General features: G+C 35.5%; 1 protein-coding gene across 2 annotated transcripts; it reads left to right on the forward strand.

Annotated features, from left to right (window-relative positions):
• The first annotated feature begins 684 nt into the window (after window positions 1-684).
• LOC145634859 (alkylbase DNA glycosidase-like protein mag2) lies at window positions 685-12628 on the forward strand. 2 transcript variants are annotated; one of them, XM_081686201.1, is made up of 3 exons: window positions 685-1818; window positions 2313-2433; window positions 12367-12628. In XM_081686201.1, exons 1-2 carry the CDS (start codon window positions 701-703, stop codon window positions 2323-2325), a joined length of 1131 nt encoding a protein of 376 aa, XP_081542327.1. In that variant the 5' UTR covers window positions 685-700; the 3' UTR covers window positions 2326-2433; window positions 12367-12628. The 2 variants fall into 2 exon arrangements, with proteins under 2 accessions (XP_081542327.1, XP_081542328.1); XM_081686202.1 differs by lacking the exon at window positions 12367-12628 and adding an exon at window positions 11028-11391.
• The last annotated feature ends 12771 nt before the right edge of the window (window positions 12629-25399 follow it).

The following is a 25399-nucleotide window of genomic DNA, read 5'->3' on the forward strand; positions in this document are numbered from 1 at the left end:
CCGAGGGACAAAAACACCCAAAACACTTAGTATTTAAAAAGACAAACCACAATCACCTATATGACACATGTCATCCTAATTCACCCATATGCCACATAATGACATAACACATCCATTAATAATATTTCCTCTTTATACTCCCTTTTAAAGTAAAAGATAAAATAAAATGTTATTGAATGCTAAAGTCTTTATGCATTCCTAACTTGCAAATTTGAGTAAGAAAATAGAGTGTTTCATTTTCATTATAAAAAAATGGTTGTACTCCTCTCTATAAACCTTTTAATGTAAAAGTTAAAATAACAAATTATTTAATGTTAAAATCTTTATGTATTTCTAACTTGCAAAGATCTACTCGACGATCGTAGTTTTTATGAAGGAAAATTCTATTTGATTCAATATCTTATGTATTTGTTAACGTCGAATGTTTGTTGTAGATGTCGTATGACTTTTTAATTAATGAAATATTTTTGCTACTAAAAAAAAAAAAAACTTGCAAATTATAAGTAAGAAAATTAAGTAAATTATTACAAAAAAAATCACCGACACATACAATACAAATAAACAACACATTTCAAGGAAAATAAAATGAGCTACAATTCATTCGTTGAATGGGGCAAAAAGCTAGTTTTTTAATAAAATGGGCTCCCTCTTCTCAAACACCTCCTAAGTTCAATTAGCTGTAACACATAATCATAAAATCATGAAAACCGCATCCATCACCTCTTCCGGAACCCCATCATCGGCCGCCGCTACCAACGACGCTGCCGAAGCTCCTTCGCCAATGGCCGATCCAAGCCACCAAAATGCCGAAGACGATATTACTCCTGTCCTTTCTTCCGCCTCCGTCACTGCCACCGCTACTGCCACCGCTCCAGTTGTCCCAACTGCTGAAGTAGTTAATCTACGACCGCCGGCAAAGCTCCCTTCTCGTCCGCGTAAACTTCGTAAATTATCCCCGGAAAAATCTGAATCGTCGATGAAGAGCAGGAATAACTGCAAAATTGTCACTCGACCTCGATTAATTTCTGCAACCCACCAACGTTCTATGTCGTGTGAGGGTGAAATTGAGAATGCTCTTAATCATCTTAGAACCGCGGATTCAAATCTTGCTAAGCTTATTGACATTCATCCACCCCCGACATTCGATTCATATCAAACTCCTTTTCTTGCCCTAACAAAGAGTATTTTATACCAGCAGCTTGCTTACAAAGCCGGAACTTCAATCTACTCTCGTTTTGTCGCTCTTTGTGGTGGTGAATCGGGTGTTGTTCCGGCTACGGTTTTGGCATTGACGCCTCAACAGCTTCGACAAATCGGGGTTTCGGGCCGGAAAACGAGTTATCTCCATGATTTAGCGAAGAAATACCAAAATGGGATTCTCTCGGATTCCGCCATTATCAACATGGATGATAAATCTTTGTTTACTATGCTTACTATGGTGAATGGAATTGGGTCTTGGTCTGTTCATATGTTTATGATTTTCGCTTTGCATAGACCAGATGTGTTGCCTGTTAATGACTTAGGGATTAGAAAGGGGGTTCAGTTGTTATACGGTTTAGAGGACTTGCCTAGACCCTCTCAAATGGACCAGCTTTGTGAGAAATGGCGCCCGTATCGGTCTGTGGCGTCTTGGTATATCTGGCGATTTGTTGAGGCGAAAGGAGCTCCTACTTCTTCTGCTGTGGTTACTACACCTGCTGCTGGGATGAGTTTGATGCCGCAACAGCAATTGTCGCCCCTACAGTCACCTCACCAGCAACAACAATCGCAACACCAGCCACAGTTTCTTGATCCCATGAATGGCATTATCAATATTGGGTATTAGTTATGTTATACAAGTATTTTTTTCTGCTTTATGTTGATTATAATAAGAAAGATATTTTTTCATCAGTCATTTTTTTAGGATTGTCTATCAGTAGAAGAGTAATCTACTTGTTATGCTATGCTAAAAATTGCCTATGATTAAAATGAGTTAATTGTATCACAATTCCGTTTTGGTGATTCAGTCGTGTGTGGTCTGTAATTTCTACAACAGAAACACCTACTTTAAGTGACACTTGTTAATGGAATACTTCCTTTTTATTTTTTTATTTATATTTCCTACCTAAATTGGACTATCTTATAGAGTTTATAAATTCTAAAGAAACCCGTTCCCATCTACATAAAGAATGTCCTATTTGGTTATTCATGTACTTGTTTGGAATTAGCCGTCTCTTATGTTAATTTTGTATTATCTTTGTACCAACTTGTAATAATAGATGTGTTCTTTTGCTGATATCTTAACAAACCCTTATGCATATTTGTATTTTCAGTCAGTTGAGCTGAATGATCGCCTACAACATTTTGTAATTAACTCATCTAACTCCGTTAAAGGATGTTATCCATGAAAATGAGGAAAGGGAAAGGCTTTGCTTAACTTGTTACCTATGAAAGGTATATTTTGCTCATCGAATCTTTTTCTGTTAAAGTGGTCTATATTATTTCATATTTCTTTTTCCAAATTTAATCATTATTCTTGTATGTTTGGAGTTTACAGAAATAATATGAAGTTTTTGTGTACTGAAATTATATAGAGTTTGTGTTTGTGTGCTTTTGTGTGGGGATACTATGCTATTTGAGTTACTTTACCCTCATCTATTCATATCTCCTGATTTACTACTAATAATACCGTTTCCATAGATGGGTTTCTTTAGTTTTCTCTTGTATATTGCAATGTCAACATGTGAGATTTTCACTCCCTTAGATTAGTCACACCCATTAGACCTGTGTAGGGTTTTATACAAGGTTTTATACAAATCAATTGATATCATTTTTTCATATGTTATTTGATGGATTTTTTTTTGTTCGTGGGTGGTAGGGTTATTTTATTGTATTTAGTATTGTTTGTTATAATTAATGGATGTTGCATCCAAAGTGAGGGAAAAATACTGAATGAAATGCATTGGATTAATAACATTTAAAAGTGTTGCAACGAGATGACCTACTAAGGAAAGTCATACAATAATTTAGGATGGATAGAGTATGTATTGTGTACTTTGTGAGATTGAATTCACTTCTTTTGTAAGGTAATGAAGGGTGTTAAAATTGAAATTTATATATCTTATTTCATATAGAATTACTAGTTGCTTTAAAAGCTGTCATCCTCGTGCTCATTATTAATTGGTCGTTTATTTTTTTTTTGTTTGACAAGATTTATTAATAGGTTGTTGGAAAGTTGGTTTTATGGTATTAAGAATTCTTTACTCCCTGCGTCCATAATACTTGACATAATTCTCATTTTCATACGTCCCACAATATTTGATACGTTACTAAATATGAAATGGAACCATTAATAAGATAATATTTTCGTACTCCTCACTACCCCCCACCCCAACCCCACTTGTTGTTTTCTTTCATTTTAGAAATATAAAAGGAAATCTTTTATATAATAAACAAATGCAGTAAATGGACCCATTTATAGTTTTCTTAAACTACTTGTCCATCTCAATGTCACTAGTATTATGGGATGGAGGGGGTATTACTCTATTCATTTTTTCTCTACCCACAAGTATGTTGATACAAAGACTAATAAAAAAGAGGGAGAAATTATTTTGTAGGATATCTTAATATTTATTTTAGAGAGGAAGAGAAATGTATTTTTTATTTTATTTTATGGATCCCATGGCGACCATTTAATGTTTGCATCAAAATCTTTTGCCGAAGGGAATATTGCAAGTATAGTTGAAGGGGGAGGCGTGCATTGACCTCTATAGTCCATATTGGGTTTGTTAATTTTAATGTGAAGATATAAAGTGAATGTGGGAAAAGGAAGAACAAAAACAAAAAGTCGGTAAAGCTAAAAATAGCAAAAGGATTATTACTAAAGTATTGTAATTGAAAATTTATTTATGAAACTGATTGACTTAAATCTAGATCAATCAATAAAAGATTAGTCGTTTATGAACAATTGCTTAGGGAATCATGGTGTTGTAAAAAAGTTAATGCATAATTTCTATATAAAAGTGTAAAAAGTAAATAATTCTAACCATATGTTGTGTGTAAGTTGTTCTGATCCCGTAAGTGGTGTCGGCTACATGAACCAAATTTAATTACTCCGTGTAATCATCAACAAAGATCCTCCTCTTCCATCCCTTACGATCCAATGCCTCATCCTCATGTACATCTATATACTTCATATCCTTCCTAACTCCTTTCAACCAAGTCATTTTTGGTCTCCCTCGTTTAACCCCTCCATGGTCCCATGCTTCTACTTTTTGTACCGGTGCACCCTCGGATCTCCGCCTTACATGCCTAGACCATCGCAAATGATTTTCCCTTAGTTTGTTTGCAATGCCTTTCACACCTACCTTCTTGCGAATAAATTCATTTATGATTCTATTTCTTATAGTGTTCCCACACATCCGCCTTTACATTTGCATTTCTATAACCTCCATCTTTATAATGTGCTCCTTCTTAGAAGCCCAACATTCAAGTAGATCTACATAAATCATAAGAGAGAGAAAGTGTAAATGTTGAAAAGTTAAGCTAGGGCTTTGGTAGATGTTGATGTTGTGAGTATAAATATCGTAATTTTATACGGAAACATGTTTTTCCTTTGATTTGAAGAGAGAGCTCGAGTTCTTCATTGCTAGATAGAGAAAGAGGGAGTAAGAAAAAAGAGAAATATAAATTTAGATGTTTATGGATGAGAGGTGAAATTGGGGGGGGGGGGGGGGTTGGTTGTTAGTCATGATAAGAGTGCTTTGAATTGGGGGTTTGGGTGTGGGGGGGAAGGAAGGGGAGATGTTGATAGGAGTTATAAAGGGTAAATCCTAGGTAAAAATTTCAAATGAATATGGTGATATATATGGGATTTAAATTTGAGCATGAAAGTATAATTTTAAAAAAAAAAATTGTAAAGATTCAATATGAAAACTTCTTTTTGAAATGCCTAAACTGAAAAGTTGGAACATTGTTTTACATGGTGGGAGTATCATTAAACAGAGGAAGTATACTCGACTTTGATGGGAAAGAGCCTTTCTCATTAAAGTATTCCCTTTGTTTCTTATTTCTTGCAACAAAGGGGCGTTGCACATTTCCCAAGTCAAAATCACCGAGGGAGCTTAATCACCTATTAAGTGCATGTGCTTAAGTTTTAAAGAGGGAGGAAATTGTGGTGGGTCCACCTTTTTAAAAAAAGGTTCACTAAATCCTACCATTAGCAAGTTTCACTAAATCTGTCCATTAGGAGATTATAATCACTAGTTTGTTTTTTTTTTTTTTTTTTTTTTTTTTTTTTTTTTTTTGTGAAATTGTTATGTTTTTAATGCTTTGATATATGTATTTTAAGGCAGTCATGTAAATGTGAGGGTCCTTGTTTGTGAAAACAATGTTGCATAAAGATGAATGTAACCCTTTTGGATATTGTTTTTAGAGTTGATAGTAAAATCCATTTAAGAAAACCATGAGGAAGGGTATGGTTATTTCAAAGACAATGTGTAATGATGTAACCTCCACATTAAGTTCAAATGAACTATGATGGAGCAAATCAACCTTTAGCAAGTTTAATTCAAATGAGTCCCTTCATCATTTGGTAAAAAGCACAAACAAGGGGCATGAAATAGGATGACTTTATCACAAACAAAAGAAAAATGCCCTGGTAACATGTTTGTTCTCTCAATTTAATGTCATTGAGAACATTTTAGGGACTCGAGTAATCCATGAGGTAAAAGATTTAAATTTAAACAATATCAAACAAGCAATTGATCATCATTTATTCCCTTGTCCAATTCGTAACCATAGCAAGCCAACAAATAACATTTAACACAAGTTGCATGTATTTCACCTCATTTACTCGGAATTAAGGACTCATATTCCTTATAATTAGGCAACAAATACAAGGTAACATGTATTTTCCTCAAATAAGGACTCATATTCACCATACTTGCATGAGGGAGGGACTGATAAACCAAGGAGTATGAGGGACTCAAAGAACACATTATAAGAAATAAAATGACAAATTTAAAAATTAGGGTTAGAAGAGTTATATGTTGCTAGGTCACTAAACCATGCTGGATGAATTTCCCTCGTAGATATCCTTCATCGAAATTTTGCAGATCTGACCCTTTTCATCCCACAAAGAGAGCCCTTGTTCTGCTGTTGCTTCGCACTGAGGGACTTGGCTTCCTCAAGTACTACCTTTGAGGCACCAATAGAAGCCTCAATAGGTACAGGGGACTTGGGCTTGTTCTATTTAAGCTTAATTTCAGTTCTGCTCCAATCAATTCAGTTCAATTCCTAATTTCCTTCTCTCATAAACAATTCATTTTAACTCTATAAATTCAATTTAGCCCCAATTAATTCAGTTCATTTGTTTTTCAGTAAATCGAAAGAGGCCCGTAGTTGGCCCATTAGCGTTGGACCCAACTTCCACAACCTTTCCAACAACCTCCCCTTCCAGACTACCACCTTAGTTGCCTTTTTAGGGTTTTTCTTGTCTAAATCTGTCTTTGCCTCGCTTTCATCATATGATGAAATGTATTCAGTAAGCTTCACACCACGAATGTGCCTCTGCCGTTGCCTCACTTTCATCATCTGATGAAATGTACTCAGTAAGCTTCACACCATGAATGTGCCTCCGCGAGATAGGCCTCGGAGTAGCGCGACGAACAGGTTTCATTTTCCCAGTTCCCTGTTCACATTTTACCTTTTGTATCGAGGAAGACCTTCTTGGTGTTCTTGTGGGAGATTCTCATAGAAAATAAGGGTTGCGTTGTTAGGGTTAGAGGAACTCATTTTGGTTAAGAAAGTAGGTCACATCTGTCAATTGCAAAGGTGGAATTCTGTAAAAGGCGAGGTTGCTGAATAGGAGAGAAGAGAGGAAGAATTAGGGTTGCGAAGGAACCAGAAATGGGCTCAAGCCTATTTGGCCATGGAGTTAATGCAAGTAGGTTGAGAGATGGCAATGAATGTAGCAGTTAGGAAGATGATCAAATTTGTTCATTAATCTAATGAGTGAATAAATAGGCAATAGTTAGGGTTTGATAATTTTTTGTGGGATGGATTAAATGATGATAAGATATTAGGAGATTAATTAATTATAGGTTAGTGTGAATCCACTCGTAAATCTGAGTATAATAAGGGTAACATCGTAAATTCAACTTGAAAAACTTACTATAAAAGGAAAAAAAATTTATTGTAAGTAATGTGAAGCAACCTAAAATGGCAAATGTTGGAATAAATAAGAAACTGAGGGAGGAAATTATATTTATTATAATGATTGTTCTAGTCCATTCTTTCCTTTGTAGTTGTTTAGGTCTCATCGTTGTGTTTATAACATATGGTTTAGTATCAAAAGGAAGGTCGATAATGATCTCAGGTATTGATGTGGTCCTTTTTGTAGAAGTCCTTTTTTTTTAATTACTCTGCCGTCTACTTCTTAAGCATCAAGCTCGGAAGCGACGAGCTTAGACCAAGGGCCAAACAGGAATGAGGCTTCCTCCTCGGGCTCGGGAAGTTGGATGCAATAAACTAACCTCCCTTCAGATAACGAATCCGCTGCACCATCCGATCGGACCCCGGGGCACCTGCCGCAAGGAGAGGAGGCTCCTAGTCAACCCGACGAGGTCAGGGAACCCGAAGCACTCACTTGCGAAGTAAAATCAAATTCGTTGTATGTGGTCATCGAGTCTGCACTCTAACGTTTGTATTTTTTGCGGAATGAAGACTTTAGGCTGGAACTGCTTTTGCGTAAAAACGAAGAATAATCAACAAAATTCTTGATTACATTTCGGACAACCAGGAATCCCTGTTAAATTCGCGCCAAAGCCTCGTCTACGAGTTGACGGTTAACGATTGGGAAAGGGAGCAAAGGCACTTCCCAAATCCCGTGGACGACGTAACCTGAAACTTTCTATTTTGTCGAGCCCGACTTTGGTCTCAGTTACTCATCAAATGGCACTCAGTTCACTAAGCTCATAGCTAATAGGTTTTCTTGGTGAGTTTATTTTGATTGATTAATCACAAACAGCCTTTGTTCCTTGCGGAAGTCTAATGGACAACATTTTGCTATCTCAGGATTTAGTAAGGAATTCTCATAAGGAGTCTCTCTGCCCTAGATGTGCCATCAAAGTGGACTTTCAGAAAGCGTATGATTCCAACAATTAGAATATCATTTTGGATACTCTACATTGCTATAATTTTTGATCCATTTTCATCCAATGGATCAGGGCATGTATCGCCACTCCTCCTTTCTCTATTCAAAATATCTCTACCTTAGGCCACTCCTTCTTGCCCCCTTCCATTTTCCCCTTCTTATGATGGCAAAACAATGAATCTCAACCCATCTTATCCTTCATGTGTTCAATCTGATCAAACTCTTGTTAGTCTAATCAATGCGATTCTCACTGAATCTGTTCTTGCCTTGCTCAAGTTGTGGTCTTCAAACAAAAACAATATATTAGCAATTTAGGTGGTATGGGTTTGTTGAGAAAGAGACTATTGTCTTTACTTAAATCTTATCTAATGAGAACCGAGTCTAATATGTAGAACCAAACTCGTCCCTTAAAAGTTAATTAAAAGTAATTTGTATTCATTCGAAATTAATATATATTAGCAACTTCGGTTGCTTTGGTTAGTGAGTAAGAGCCTATCATTTATACTAAAAGCGTATTTATAGGATCAAGATCCAATGATAGCCAATTTCATCCGTTTAAAGTAATTCAAATAAGCATTAAAGTAAAATATATTTTTGGTAAAGTAGATTTTAGCAACTCTTTATACATAGTATTTGATTTAAATGATGTCCTCTCACCAAGGATATGCTTATGTTATGTCCTCATCATGTCCTTGATTTAAAATGATGGATTGGTAAGGTTTAAAAGAAACTATTACCATCATACTCGTAAACTAACAAACACATTAAATATTTTGGATTATTGTTTTATGCATGGGAAAGCTATATGTTGTGTGACTGTTTGGTAGGTCAGCTTTATTTTATAGTGAAGCAATATGACATGAAAAGTCATATACCATAGCTAGCTACATGTCAATCTAGCATACAGTTTGACTGTTGTTAAATAACTTATATTCCTAAAGTCTGCTTATATGTTGCCAATCAATGTATATGGAGGAGTTTTGGAATTTAATTAAGGAGTTTGAGCTTAATATATATCTACAAGCTAATTCTGTGGATATCTTAGCTTGATGAAAGCTATTCTGACTGCCTTAGACCATTAATAAAAATGATTCTAGCTGAGTCATTTAGAATTAAAGCTCTTTATGCACTTCTATTGAGCCCAATGATCTGTTCAATGACTAATTTGAGTTGAATAATCGAAATTGAACTTTAGAGAAACTTTCTATGCTCACATAAGCTTTAGATGACCTATTTAAGTCAAGCACGTAGCAAACCTCTTGATATTGGGAATAAATTCATTACTCCATTATGATATAGAATAGGTACAGTTTAACTAGGGCTGTCTCACTCTCTATTGTTTTAGATATTGCATTGAATTGAATCTACCTCCCTTATATAATCCATGGTCCTGCCATTTTTTTATTTTATTTTATGTCTTAGCAAAGCAATTGACTCAAGATTGGATGTTAGAAATGAGGATTGAAATTGGCATGACCTTATTGTTAAGGATTATGTAGTTAGGCATGATAGCTTCTAGATTTTTGTTTCATGGTACCAGATAAAGATGGTGCATGAGAGGCATGGTATTACCATATTGGTGCACACATGACTCTTTTTCCTTGTTTTATTTATTTATTTTTGACATGTTTATATCTAGTTTCCCTTGGGTCTTGATTGCTGTTTGCCATAATTTCTCATTTATCTTTACAATGAGGTAAAGTGAGGTCGTAGACTCGTAGCATACTAAGTCCCTTGCAATTATCTTAAAATTACATCCAGTGTTAAGGCCTTGTTGCCTCCTACAGGGTAGCCAGGTCCTTAGATCAACTCCAATGGTTGTAGCTAGGGGCTTGGTTACAATATTAAATAATCCCTAGCTACTAGCTTAACCATTGGAGCTAGAAATTGCAATTAGCTAGGTCAAGCATATTAGCTTTGTCAAGCTAATTTGCTTGGGAAAAAAAACTTGCTAAAATAAAACTAATTAGAATAAATAAAATGAAATTTATCAATTTAAATTAAGGAGGTGTGATTCATTTAAATAGTAAGCGATTAGCTAACCATTGAAGGTAAAATGACAATTAGCTTAAAAGCTTATGTGACATGACAAGCTAATTTGACAATTAGCTTGCCATTGAAGTTGCTCTTAGTAAAAAAATAAAAATCTTTAATATTTTTAAATCTAGCAAAACAAATATGGTGCAATGTTGTTGAAAGATGCCCTTACCCGACACGTATTCCACAAATGACCATAAGGAAGATGAGATTGGTTACATTGGCTACACTGTCCATAAGAAGACAAACAGCATAGTTAGGCAAACGTGATTAATAAGAAGAGCATGTGGTAAATGTTCTTACTTATCGAGCCTATACCTTGCTTCCAACTCTTGCTTGCCCAGTTGCCCTATTGAAATAAAAGTCTAAAAAGTTGGGTGTTTCATTATGTTGACCATACATTTTCTTCAATGGTCCATGATTGAATCTACTTACAGCAAAATTTATTTTTATGGGTTTCTTCTGTATGATTCAATGAATACAATAGCTATAGTGCTTTTGTCTATGCATTGTTTACCCTTTGTAATTTTGTGTGAGTGGGTTAGATGTCTGTGATATCTTCTTGACATTATCTTCCTTGCCTTTTGGTCCCTCCTTTATGATCCAGTATATTCTCTTGGTTCTGTGAATCTGTATGATGATTAATGAATTTTTTGAACTCCCTGAATCTCAATCTCTTTGTGATCTATCATTCTATCTCCCTTGGGTTTTGTAGCATTAATAAGGACAGATCCCTATGTCTGCAATGTAAATTTCCTAGGAAAAATTGCTTTTGCAGCTAAAGAGTTGCTTTGTACATTTACCACATTTATACAATTATGGATATTGCCTGCTGATGGTGAAATTTGATTGCCAGAATAGAAAACTATCACAGGCACCGAGGCAACTGGTTCCGATATGTACTGTACTACTGTAGGTAGAAGTACAAATGTTGTCCTGTTTAGATATCATTGCGTCAATCATGATGCTGCGCTTCAATTTGTTTCATTTTAACTTGGTGACACCCGTTGTATGGCTGTATAGTGTATAATATGTCCATTAGGTCAAGGTCATTAAAATTGACAATCATGACCTGCTTGGAGTTGAGCTTAGGTCGATTAAAGATTAACTAGATGACCATCCTGTTCTTGATTGTAGAATATTTCTTAAGTTTATTTCATCTCATAAGATGCGAAGCCTCATGTAATGAGAAAGATGAATCAAAAAGTTGAGTTATTTTTAACTTTGTTACTATGACGTATGAACATTTTTGTTCAATAATGTTCATATTTTTTGAAACAATACTACTTTATATGTGTTATTTGTTTGTTTGAAGCATAAATTTCTTTACAGCTGAATTTTCGAAAACATACTTGCGATTCATACATAATGTACAGAGTACTTGCATATAAAAGATGGTTGATGAGTTCTTTCATTTTCTGTTTAAAAAAAGAAAAAAGAACATTAACTTGAGGCACAGAAGCAATGTCTCTAGAGTTCCAAAAAATATGTACAGGTGCTTCTAGTCCCCTTGTATATATCTTATTTTCTCATAAGATAAAGGTATTTAGAAATTATTTCAAGCTATCACTTGACTTTGATTAGACCAGATCGCCCCAAAGGAACGTGCCCACGAGGGCACCACCAGATGTTGTAGACAAACCTGACCTGCTAAAGAAGAAGCTGAATCTTAACTTACAATCCCTCATGTTATAACGTGTTAAGCTTGCGTGTTAAGCTTACTGAGCTGATTTAGTTTTTGTTAAAGTTGTATGTTTTGGCGTCCTACGCTTAATTTAAATGTATAAATGTTTAGGATGAATGAATATTTGAACTGCACGCTTTTTACTTTTGATATTGTACTCCCTCCGTTTCATAATGTTAGTCCCATATATTATTTTGGGCGTTTTAAAAAGATTTACCCATATTAATATATATTTAATTTATAACGTAATTTGTTTGGAATTTATTGGTTGTGGATTGATGATATGACTCCAATTAAGGAAATCTTTACCTTAAATTACGCAATTATGACTTGTTCTTTCCTAATAAAAAATCAAAAAAGTTAAATAAGGTACATTAATTATGAATTATGTTGTACTTTAATGTTAGATTCCAAATATATTTCTTTTCTTATTTTATGTGAATGATTCCATATGACTAACATTATAAAACGGAGGGAGTATTAATTTTTGTATAATTTACAATACATTCAGCCGCATAACAGCTGAAGCCTCAATATTCTAAGGTTGGTGATCAAGGATGGGCAGGAAGGAATTGATTTGATGATTGATACTTGCCATAATCATGATCTTTTGGAGACTCTGAATTGATGTATCTAATTTTAATATATATTGAATTTTTTGGATGTCTAGTTAAGTTTGTGTTTTTTGTATTCAGAGCTTTAAGGGGTTGTATGTCATAGTAAAAGGTATGTATCAGAATTTGGAATTAATTAATTGTTAAAAATTATTGACATGTGCAGGAATTTGACAATTAAGTATTTATTTTAATATTTTTTTTTATAAATGTTTTTTTATTTGTACATTAAAAGGTGTGTTTCGTATGATCATAGGATCCATAATAGAATGATCATTATTCAAAATAATAGAATGGTATCAAAAAAGTGAGGGGAGGAGATAGGTAACCATAAGTGTTGTTAATCTGTTATTATGAATAGTTTGGTTGATAACAGAAATGATTCACAATTCTAATTTACTTTTTGTTGTATGAATTTTTTTTTTGTTAATTAATTTTATTTTGTAGCAGATATATTGGTAACTTGTTTTCAATTAAAACTTAATACCTGTTCAATTTTCCCGGTTGAATCAACAAAAAGGAATGGGATGATATTGAAGAAATAGATCACATAGTGATTGAGATTAAGGGTGTGTTAACATTTACTGAGCTAAATTGAATTGATTGGAGCTGAAATAAACTGAATTGAATAGTGTTGAAATGAATATTTATAAGAGAAGGAAATTAGAAGCTGAACTGAACTCACTGGAGCTGAAGTGAACTGAACTAAAATTAAGCTGAAGAGAATAGGTCCTAAAAGAGTTCAAGAGTCAAGAGACTATACTGGATCGTAATGGAAGGAGCAAAAGGCAAGGAAGAGAATGTCAAGAAGAGAATGTTTTTCCAATGGTTGAATAAGCAAAAAGAATGAAATGTTATTGAATAGCATTTGTTGAAAATTTATCAGTCAAATTTGGTTAGGATACCCATGCTAGTTAAAGAAAACCATGGTACCTCAATTTGATGGGTAAAAACATAGCTATCAATGTTAGACTCAAGCTCAACAATTGATTTAAATTTTAGGATTCTCTATAGGATGAGTATGAAAGGGTCTTGTTGGAGGTGAATGATTATCTTTGATCATTGTTTGATGATTTACATATTGGAAAAATGGAAACTAATAATTCCATCTTTGGGTTTTTTGTTCAAAACAATTCCACCTTTTCGAATTCCCAAAATAATCCCACCTTTTCAAATTCCCAAAATAATCCCACCTTTAACACCCATCTACTCAAAACAAGCCTTTTACTAGTTTGTAAAATTGGTAACCTGTTTAAGAAGGTGGCTTGCCACGACGACGATGACGACGACAACTACAACACCAAATAATAATAACGAGAACAACAACAACAATAATAATAACGAGAATAATAATGACAATAATAATAACGAGAATAATAATGACAATACTATTAATAATAATAATAATGACAATAATAACAATAATAATAAGAAAAAATTATAAAAAGATAATCCCAACTTTCATCAATTTTGGTACAATAATCCTAACTTTGGATTATTCTTGAACTAGTTCTTTGCCCGAGCGACGCTTGGATATTCACAGGAAGAAAAATTATATTAACATATTATTAAAAGTTTGTATTTGTTTATAGATTGTGTATATTTTTAATATTTTATTTATTTAAATTTGTTGTTATTGTTCTATTATTTAGGCTATATATATATATATATATATATATATATATATATATATATATATATATATATATATATATATATATATATATATATATATATATATATATATATATATATATATATATATATATATATATATATATATATATATATATATATATATATATATTGAAATAAGGCTGTATATTTTTTTCATCAATTATCCTTTTATTTTCTAAGGAAAATAATAAAAAATAAAAAATTGGTGGGAAATTTTTTAATATAAACGTGACGCGTGTAATTCTAGAATATTCCTGGTGATTACTTTAGTATATAGTATTGATAATCCGAACTTTGGAAGGTCTTCTTTTTCTTCAGTCCTAATGACCGGTTACCTGTTGAGAAGCTTTTTTTTTTTTTTTTAAAGCCACGTGTCAGCACATGATTAGTCCAAAATTAAAAAAAAAAAACTTTGAAAAAAAAAACACATAAACCCACACCCTTCCCCCTTAACCACCGGCCCCCCCACCCAAACCACCCCCTCCACTAGCCTTCCCGGGTGGTTTGGGTGGGGGCTGGTGGTTTTGAGGGAGGGATTTTTTTTTTTTTTTGGTTTTTGATTTTTAATTTATTTTATATTTTTTAATTTAATTTATTTTTGGACCAATGACAAGCTGACACATGTCATGGTGACCTCTTATTAAAGGTTATTGACTTTTGTTGACCGGTTTGAGATTGAAGAAAAAAAAAGACCCCCCAAAGTTCGGATTATTCCAGAATAATCTAAAGTTGGGATCATTGTACCAAAATTGATGAAAGTTGGGATTATTTTTTCTAATTTTTCCTAATAATAATAACAATAATAATAATAACAATAATGTAATTAATCATCGCAACATTCAAAATGCTAAACATGCATCTAACATATCATTCATATATAATTAAGCATAAACATAAACCGAAAACATAAGTATAAGATGCATTTGACAACTAGCATGACCCCTTGAGTCTTCAAGCCTTCAACGGCCTTCATTGTAACTTTATGGCTTCGTCTTCTTAGAAACGCCGTCTTCAAGACATAACCATCATTTATGCAACTACTAGTAATTACGACTAGGACTAATCTAAGTATTAAGGTATAAAAATACGCAATGGTTCGCAGACCGTATTTAGATTTACAAAAATACATAACAGATCGCAGTCCATATTTTCTATCCTAATCGGGCCCCATTAGTTGTCATTTTAATTTCCTAAAACCTGTGATAGAATATTAATTTCATTCATCCATTCATTATTTGTGAATGGCCCATGCATTTTACAACGAAAACAAGTAACAATTCAATATTTCGCGTAAACTAGTAACTAACTTAGGTGATTAATCAGATTAACGCGCCTAATTAAAACTAGTCAAAGTTGTTAACTAATTATGTAATTAAACGCGATAAATTGCTCAAATAAATAATGAAGCTCCCACTAAATTCTGCATCCAACTTAATTAATATGATTAATTAAGCCGGTATACCCAAAATTTTGCCAAATAAAATTTTGCAAATGCCGCTCAAAACCAAGGACAAGCCTCCATTTTAATTAATATAATTAGAAGCCAATTCAAATAATTAAATCGGCAAAAATGCAAAATACAAAATCGAGAGAACTAAAGTGTGTTGGGTTGGCCATGGCTAGCAGCCCCAACCCTCGTACGCACGCGTGAACTGGGCACTGCCTAACAGCTCCAGTCATGCGTGCCGAGGTGCTGTTGGGCGCTACCTGGTAGCCTGCACACCATGGCGTGCCTAGGCTGCAACAACTATGCTGCTGCCGCACCATGGCACTATCTCGCATACACCTTTTCCTCACCAAGCTTCTCCAGCCACGCATAGTCATTGCACGAACACCGCATACCCCGAGGCACCACCCTACAACCCTTGGCAGCCACATGTGGGCTGCACAAGAAGCCCATCTAGTCAAGGGGTTTGCGTGGGTTGTGTGCTTCGGTTTGCGTGTTCTTGCCTCAGGATTTTATCCCGATTTTGTGTGACGTATATAATTAATTCTAAATTAATTTTAGAATTACTATTGGGAAAAAATGAAAAATAAAACAAGTCTAACTCAAATAAATTCAATTTTAAATGCATAACAAAAAATTAATTCAAGAACCAATGTTTAAATAATTTTGGTTCAACTTGATGCCACAAAATTGAAAAGGGGGGGGGTAACCTCATAAATAATTTAACCAAGCATAAATTAATAATGAGTTTTGAGAAAATTAAAAGAGGTTGGAAATAAATAGTCATCCAATGAAAAATAATTCCAACCCTAACTTGTGTTCGTTTAAAAAAAAATTACATCTTCCAATATGAAAACTAATTACAGTTCAATCACAAGTTTGAAACTTTATGATTTTAATCAACTTAAACAAAATATTAAATCAAGAAAGTTCAATAAACAATCATGAAATTTATTAATATAGAGTTCCAACCAACTAAAATAATTAAAGGTTAGATCTTTAATACTTAAGGGCTTCAAAACACAAAATTTTCACACTTAAAGCAATTGATTTCCAATTTTGTGAAAAATTAGCCAACCACTTAAGCAACTACTATAACTTTATAATCATGCTCATATAAATGCAGTAGGCCAGGTTAAATATAATAACCATACACACAATGAACAATAAATATGCCATTAAAAAAAATCAAGGTTCAAAGATTTAAAAAATTTCGATACAACGAAAAATGCCTTGAAAATAGCATTTCACAGCAGATCTGTCTTCTGGACATCCCTTAAAGATTCAAAACTGTTCCGGAATATTGATTCCACCCAAAATTCACTAGTCTTGGGTGGAAATATGGGGTTTGGAGCAAAACTTCGATTAAAATCGAGATTAAAATAATCAAAACGAGCTTCTAATCTAATTAGCAAGAATAATAAGAATTTTAAAACAATTTAAATCACCTTGGAAGATAGTTATAATAATTAAAATGAGCGCGGCTTCAATACCGCTGTTGGGTTTCGTGGTTTCCGACACCACGCGGAACTAAAACCCATCCACAAGACCCGCACACAAAAAAATTTAAGCAACTAAAACATGCATATTAATTAAAAACATAATAAATAACATAATTAATTAACAAGAAAAGGGAAAGACGAAATTACCCTCGACGCGTGTGTAGACACCAAAAAATGTCTCCCCAAAACCAAACCCTATGATGAACAACCTTTCACTGCCATCATTAGTCAGGTTGAGTATTTAATATTTGGATTGCTTAAATCCATGTTTCCATTCAATACATTTCATAAACCAATCCATTTCCTAGCTCATTTCCCTACACCATAACTTGTTTTCCACTTTTTGTGTTCCACATCGCAAAACCGAGAGAAACTAATTTTGTTGCCTTATAATTTTGATCCAATTATTATTTGGTTATATAGGCCTTTTAATACGTTTTCCAAAAATATATCCTAAGCCCAATTCCGATTTAAAACGAAGAAGATATGAGCCAAACACTAAACTCGACCCAAAACCAACACCCTTCTACTAAAACGGCCATATCATAAAATCTACAAATGATTTTGACCTGATTCTAATTGGGTTGGAAAGTAAACTTGATAATATTTCCAATAATATATATTATATGCTTTATTCCGAGTTATGATAATTTTAAAAATGTGTTAAAAACTGGAATTACCGCGCATTAAGCAAAACTGATGTGTCACGGCGCTTGATGACGTGGCGCGGCGCCTGATACCGTGACACGGTATTCTTCACGTGTCACGATGCTTTCCCTTGTTTTTTCCGCAATCTTTTTCTCACGCTCTTATGAACTTGGACGCAAAAAATGTCCCGCGTCACTCCATATATTGACGTGTCACTCCATATTTTGCCGTGTCACGGTGCAGCCGCGTCACTCCATATTTTGCCGCATCACTCCATATTTTGCCGTGTCATGGTGCATATGGAGTGACACGGGAATTTCTCGGGTTTTTTCTACGTAAAACCTAAATCGCGTTTTATCATTTTAGGGCTGTTAATTCCCCGAGTCACACTGTTTTTCCCCGTGTGCATAGTTTGCCGTGTTGCGGCATAGTTTGTCATGTCGAGGCATGCTTTTCCGTGTCGCGACATGATTTACCGTGTCGCATGACAGGATAATGTCGTATAACCTAATCAAAAGTATTACATGAGTCCTCTAACTAATGTAGATAGGGAAGTAGGGTCGAATCCACAGAGAAACAAGTCATCTATTCCTAATTAATTAATATAATCTAGATTATCAAGTAACCAAAATTGTTGTTATTAAAAGGAACTAAACTAAGGAAATTAAGAGTAGGGAGAAATCAATAATAAAAGGCCTAGTGTCACATGTTCACCAATAATTAATATTTCGGGATAAAACATAACAACCAATAATTAACATTGCACAAATAACATGATTAACATGCTCTCGCAATTTATTAATCAACATAGATCTAACAGGCTCTCGCAATTTACTACATCTAAGTTCCTATTGCAAATAGCCTTTAATATCAAATTAACATCTTCTCGATTCATTAATTCAATATCGCTATACTTTTACAAGAAAATCACATCTGCTCGATTGATAATCTGGTTGTAAAGCGTTAAAACAATTCAGTAAGAAATTATCATGCAATATCAATAATCAACAATAACAAATTATCCCTTCATATTAATTATAGATTCCCCAAAACCCTAAAATTAAACTACTCACACATAATTAAATCTAAGCTAATCAAAGCAATAAAAGAAGTCATGATAGATTACAGAAATAAAATTGCTGAAATTAATAGAGAAGAAATCGTTACCAAAATTAACGGAAATTAAAAGTTGAGTTAAGAACAAGAGTGAAGTTGTACAGAGAAATGAAGACAGAGAAAATAACTAAAAAGAGAGAGAAAGTCTAAGAGAAGAGATCCCCAACCAATAACTCTAAAAACGTATTTATATCAAACATTTAACTAATCCTGATTAAAACTAAGAAAATCGCCGAATTCAGCTCCTCAGAAACACGCGCCCGGTTGGGCGCCACATCGCCCGATCGGGCCTGCCTTTTTCCATCAGGCACGTTTTTCGCGCCTGGTCGGCTGCGAGCTCGAGTGAAAAGCTACTTCATTCTTCTTTCGCCCTGCCCGGCCGGGTTCGCCTTCGGGCAGAGCCATATTTGGCCGGGCGAAGGTCTTGGGCTATCTTGGACTTCTTGATTGGGCTCCGATCCTTTGGCCTAATCCGGATTTCCTCTTTCGGGTCTTGAATACTCGCTCCAAACGCCTCGGTATCACAATGTTGAGCCCTTGATCACCGGTTTGATAACTCTAACTGGCCCCGGGCTATGAAAACATGTCGTGCTCCTCCAATGCTTGTAGTTGCTCCATAAAAATCACGGGAAAATGCTTTAAAGGTGCAAATCCCTACAAAACTAAACCAAAATACGAAAACACTAGAAAACATCAATCAGTAATAAAAGTGGCTCTAAAGAACCAAAAATACTACCAATTGTGACCAAGGGACGGGGGTAATATACTATATAAAATGGACATATCAAACTCCCCCAAGGAAAACCTTTGCTTGTCCCTAAGCAAAGATCTCATCAATGAATAAATAAATACATGCCTCACCCCAAATAGTCAAAATCAAGAACAACCAATTCAGGGAAAATCCGACAAGCATGCATCAACATCAACCATTCTCATCCATCCAATCACTCATCCTCTCTAACAATTGTCAAATAGAGCAAACAACAAGAGCATATAGAATTCAAGACTAGTGTTCACACTTAACTCTAATTTATGTGGCGAGTAAAAGATGTACTCGATTGCTCTCCATCCCAACCCCTTTAATGTGAACAATGCCCTCCCAAACTCACACTCTCGTGTGTTTAAAAAGACAAGCACTTAACCTAAATAGTCGACTCGAAATATATCAAATCATTCTTTGCATTGATAAACAACTAATTTCATATTCACACAACTCTATGCACAAAGGTCGGAAGGTCTTTAAAGCTTGTAATGTAAGGCTAGGGTAAAGGGTAGGATAAATTTTGGAAAAGGTGAGAGTAAAGCCATGCTTAAAGGAGCCAAATCATAATAAAACTAAGGTAAAAAATAAGTAATGACCAATTATCTCCAACATAACTCAACTCCACCAAAAATTCACCAAATAACTCCAATCATATCAAACAAATCCCAACACTTATAATGTCACTCACAAAAATATAATAATATAGAACTTGAGTGAATAAACAAACTTTAGTTTCCAAACTTTGAATTTTTGATTTAATTCTTTTGATCAACCTCCAACTAGAACATTTGAACATTGAAACAATTTTTTCCTTTTGTTTTTTTTTTCTTTTGAAGTTCACTTATTTTTTTTCTTCTTGAACTTCTCTTTTTTTTCTTAACACCATACTTTATTTTTCGAGAAAATTAAACTCTCAAATTCATAAAAAATAGACCACGATAAAGAACAAAATAACTTCTCAAAACCCACTCAAATTGTGCAAATAATAAGCACACTACAAACTCCCTCACCTCACTCACTAATATCTCCAAGCCAAGCTTGGGACTAGTAACCACTGGGGGTAGAATAGGCTTTTAATGTGGCTTATAAACAATAAATAGTCAAGGCAACAACATGGGTAGCAAGAAGGGAACAAATGTATCTACAATCAGCTGGAGGTCACCTAAAAGAACAAATGCCTTCATCCTACACAATGTGCATAATAATGAGTCATATAAACATTACTTAAAGTTGCAAACCAATACTCAAATTCATTGACATACCAGGAACTAACACATATTCCTTACCAAATCAACTAGTCAAGCACTATATTCACAAGTAGTTGGGCAAAATCGACGCATGTTAAAGCATCCAAGCAATCAAACTTCAAATCATGGCTAACCTATCCACAATTCTTATCATCATATACTAAGAATCAAAACAATTTTCAAGGGGCACAGGGAAGCATGATTTACAATTCATTGGAACGTATTTTTGGATTTTTGATTTTTCAATTTTTTTTGTATTTTTCATTTTTATCAAAGCAATATAACTAAACTAAAAAGAAATAAACCTATACTAAAACACACCAAAAATAAAAGAAAGAGAAGAAGAAAGATACCAAATCCAAAAATCCCCCAAGCCAAGATCAGACAATGTCCTCATTGGCTCGGGAACTAGCCCAGCATGGCTAATCCTCATCATCCTCATTCATGAAGCCTAATCCTCCACCACTGCCACCTGCACCAGAAAAGCTACCACTAAAATAGTTAGGCTGAAACCTCCCCAGCCGGTCCCCCAAAAGGTATGTCCTGGCAGTACCCGTGGAAAGATGAATAGTCAGTATAAATACCACGGGCGGTGGGATCTCTATTGTATACTAGGGGTGGGGGCTGAAACCAATCAGGGTAAATAGCATCGTCGAGAATATTACCTCGACGAGCGTAATCATCGTACATGGGGTACAAGGCTCTACCCTGGTTCCTCTCAAGGTACCCTTATTGCTGGCCGAGGGAGCCTACCATCCTCCTAAGGTCACCCTATGAATGCTCTATACGTCCTAAGGCTTGACTTATACTCTGTAGGTCCCAAACTGGCTCAGAGTCAGTCCTAGGAGGAGGTGGGGGCATGTGAGGCATAAACGGTGGTGATGGTGCTATCACGGGCTCACGATGGGGTGGTGGTACTGGCTGTGCTTGCCCCCGGGCATGGGCAACTAGCACTTCATAAGTGTAAGAGTCTTGCCTAGGAGGAAAAGCAGTCAAGTCAGGGTTAGGCAACGAAAATATAGGCAAGGGTTGCTCGATTGCTAACCTAACACCAGTGGGAGATTTGCTGGCCATCCAATCTCACCCAACCCAAGTCCTCAAGGTGCCTAAGGTTCATATAGGTGTCCGACCCACAATTAGTGAGATCGTGGGGCCTACTCTTAACAAAACCGGCCTTCTTTACGGCTATCCTAGTAATTAGGCCTCTTAACCTAATAGGGGTACTAGCCAAGTTACTAGCCATGGAATGTCTACCAAGGTGATGGATAATATATCTACCCATGTTCAGATTACCAAATCCAAACACATAATGTCCAATTACAGCAAGTTCGTTAGTTTGGGCGTTATGTTGTTCGTTCCTACCTAAAAAGAAAACACCTGAAAATCTTTGCCACAATTTAGGAACGGGGTGATGGATAGGTCTAGCACTAGAATGTTGGGCTTTAGCGGCCGGAAAACTAGGCAAAACACGGTAAACGTCATTCATTTTATAATCACCATGCCAATGGTGAGGTAATTCAGATTCCAAATCAAATAATTTACAGAATTCAACATAAGTTAAACTAATATTCCTATTGTTCAACATAAAAATAAAATTCGGCCCATTTTTACTATTTACAACAGTTAAAGAGGAAAGAAATTCACATGTCAATTCACGATACGTAGGATAGTGCATATCAAATAATTTTCTCATTCCTATATCGTTCATGAATCGTCTAACATAATCAAATAAACCTAAAAACTCGAGAGTAGGGCGGTGTAACCACCATGAACGGATTACCTCGCGTCCATAGAGCTTTTCGAGCCGCTCCTTTTGCAATTGAGTTTTTATCCGGATAGTTGGCCACTGTGGAAGTTGCAAGTCCAGTTCATATTGTTGGCTCGAGCTTAAACTTCCCCGATAGTTGATCTTGCCCTCTTTGCTGCCATTTGGTAAAAATGGGTATGAAAATTTTTTATTTGAATTGGAAATTTTTGGTATAGAATTGAAAAGGATGAAGAGAGGAGTAAGAATATGTATTTATATTTGAATTTGGGTGAGAAGTAGAGGAGAAATCTTAAAGAGAAGGTAGAGAAAATTAAGTTTTTAGAGAGAGAAACAATGGAGGTAAGAGGAAAAAATGAGAAAAGAAAGAAGGAGGAAGAAGAAGAAGGAAGATGGGAACATACGGGTGGGCTGCTCGCGCCCGGTCAGGCGATCTGAAGATAAAATATATCCTCTTCTCGCGCCTGGTCGGGCAATGCAACCTGTTCAAAAATCATCACTCTCGAGCCCGGTCAGGCGGAGCTTCGCCCGATCGGGCAAAATAAACCCAAATTTTTCTTCAACTTTCGCGCCCGGTCGGGCGTCCCTCGCCTGATTGGGCAAGAAAAAGGTTCCGTACTCGTCAAATCTCGCGCCCGGTCGGGCGCGCCTCGTCCGATAGGGCGAAATATGGTTATTTTTCTATGAAACTCTTGCGCCCGGTCGGGCATGCTACAACACTAATAATACGAGTATCTACTTCTCTTTTCTCCAAAATTGACAAACTCTTTTCCTTCTAACCTGTACAAAACTCAATAAACTCATTAAAATCCTTTTTCTCTCCTCTCACAAGAAAAAAAAAGAAGGCTAGACTAAAAAGCAAGAAGATACGGGTTACCTCCCGCAAAGTGTTGGTTTATCTAGGTCCCGCACGACCCTCTTACCACATGATGAGAAGTTAGGACCCTCGGCCTACCGCCTAATCAGGTGGTTTCTCACCCGGTCGAGCGGTGTTTAGACCACGACGCGGCTTCTTGATATGCCCTATGGGACGCCAATTTACCTTATCAGGAAGATCCTCCTTGGCGTGAACTGGTGGTTCTTTACTACTACTCACAAGAGACCCCTTTTTGACCGATGGTTGCCTCAAGTAGTCACTAGATTGAGCAATTTCAACTCAATCTGGTGGAACACTCACTATAGGCTTAGTTTTCGCAGCTTGTTTGTTTGTTTCCACCTTCTCATCTTCAAAGCCAAGACCAACACAGTAAAAGGGATTTTTTCATTGCATAAAATTCCTTTTGCCATTTGTCTATTTCATCTGTAAAAGATGCAACACAAGATACCGCCTCCAAGGGATCGTTTACAAGAGCTTGGGGCTTATAAGAACAATTATCAACCACATTAACACTAAAAAACTTCTCCTCTGTCATGAGGCTTTTACGGGTATTATTCAAATTGAAAGTAATTTTATCATCCCCTACTGATAGTGTTAGTTTGCCATATTTCACATCTATAATTGCTCCTGCAGTGCTCAGGAATGGTCTACCCAAAATAATTGGAGTTTGCAAATCCTCATCCATATCAAGAACAACAAAGTTAACAGGTATATAAAATTTACCTACTCTAATAGGAACATCCTCTAAAACACCTAAAGGGTATTTAAAAGAACGGTCCACCATTTGTAGAGTAATATTAGTAGTTTTCAATTTACCCATATTTAGCTTGGAACACACAGGCAATGGCATGACACTTACGCTAGCACCCAAATCACATAATGCATTATCAATCATTAGATTGCCAATATGACAAGGGATAGAAAAACTACACGGATCCTTCAGTTTAGGTGGAGATTTATTTTGTAGTACAACACTACATTCTGCAGTAAAAGCAACTATCTCTACCTCACTAATAGACCTTTTTCTAGTGTCAATATTTCCTTCACGAATTTAGCATATAAAGGAATTTGTGTAATTAGTTCTGTAAAGGGAACCGTTACATGAAAATCTTTAACCATCCTCAGAAACTTACCAAACTGCTTATCCAAATTTGTTTTTAAATGACGATTAGGGAATGAAAGTTTGATAACTGACTTTGGAGAATTACAGCTCTTATCTGGAGCTTCTACCTTCCCTAGAGTTGTACCCTGCAATGTATTATCAGAAATATTAGTACTACTCTTTAGCCCTGTAGGGATATTAGCAACATTGTTAGGTTTAATGGAATCAAGATTAGCATTATTCATTAAAACAGGTTCATCATCTCTGGGCGTTGGGGGCCCATCATAGTGTGAATCACTCCTTAGAGTAATTGCAAAAGCTTGATCCGTAGGCCTTGTTGGCTATGCTGGTAGGGCTCCCTGTTGACGGGCTTGTAGTGTAGAGGAAATTTGCGCAATTTGATTATCTATTATTTTATTATGTGCTATGAACGAATCAATTTGAGCATCTTTACTCTCCATGTGCTTTTGCGTACTAGCCAGCATCACTCTAATTTCTGCCAAAGCAGGGTCCGAAGATGAGGAGGGTTGTTGTGGTTGGTTCTTCTGGCCAGCATTGGGATGATAATATTTCTGCTGTGCTTGTTGTGGCGCTTATGATTGTTGTGGAGGTGGCAGATTTTGAACATTGGTGCTCCGGTAGGAAAGGTATGGATGATTCCGGAACCCAGGATTTTAGGTGTTGGAGTATGGGTCATTCTGACTATAAGCTTGAAAGGCATTGACTTGCTCCACGGAACTCCTGCAATCTTGTTCCCAATGACCTACAATTCCACAATTTTCACAG

Source organism: Chenopodium album, chromosome 6 (assembly GCF_948465745.1).
Source record: "Chenopodium album chromosome 6, dcCheAlbu1.1, whole genome shotgun sequence".
NCBI lineage: Eukaryota > Viridiplantae > Streptophyta > Magnoliopsida > Caryophyllales > Amaranthaceae > Chenopodium > Chenopodium album.

Coding starts and splice junctions, on each gene's coding strand:
- LOC145634859 (XM_081686201.1), top strand. CDS start 701: ATGAAAACCGCATCCATCACCTCTTCCGGAACCCCATCATCGGCCGCC.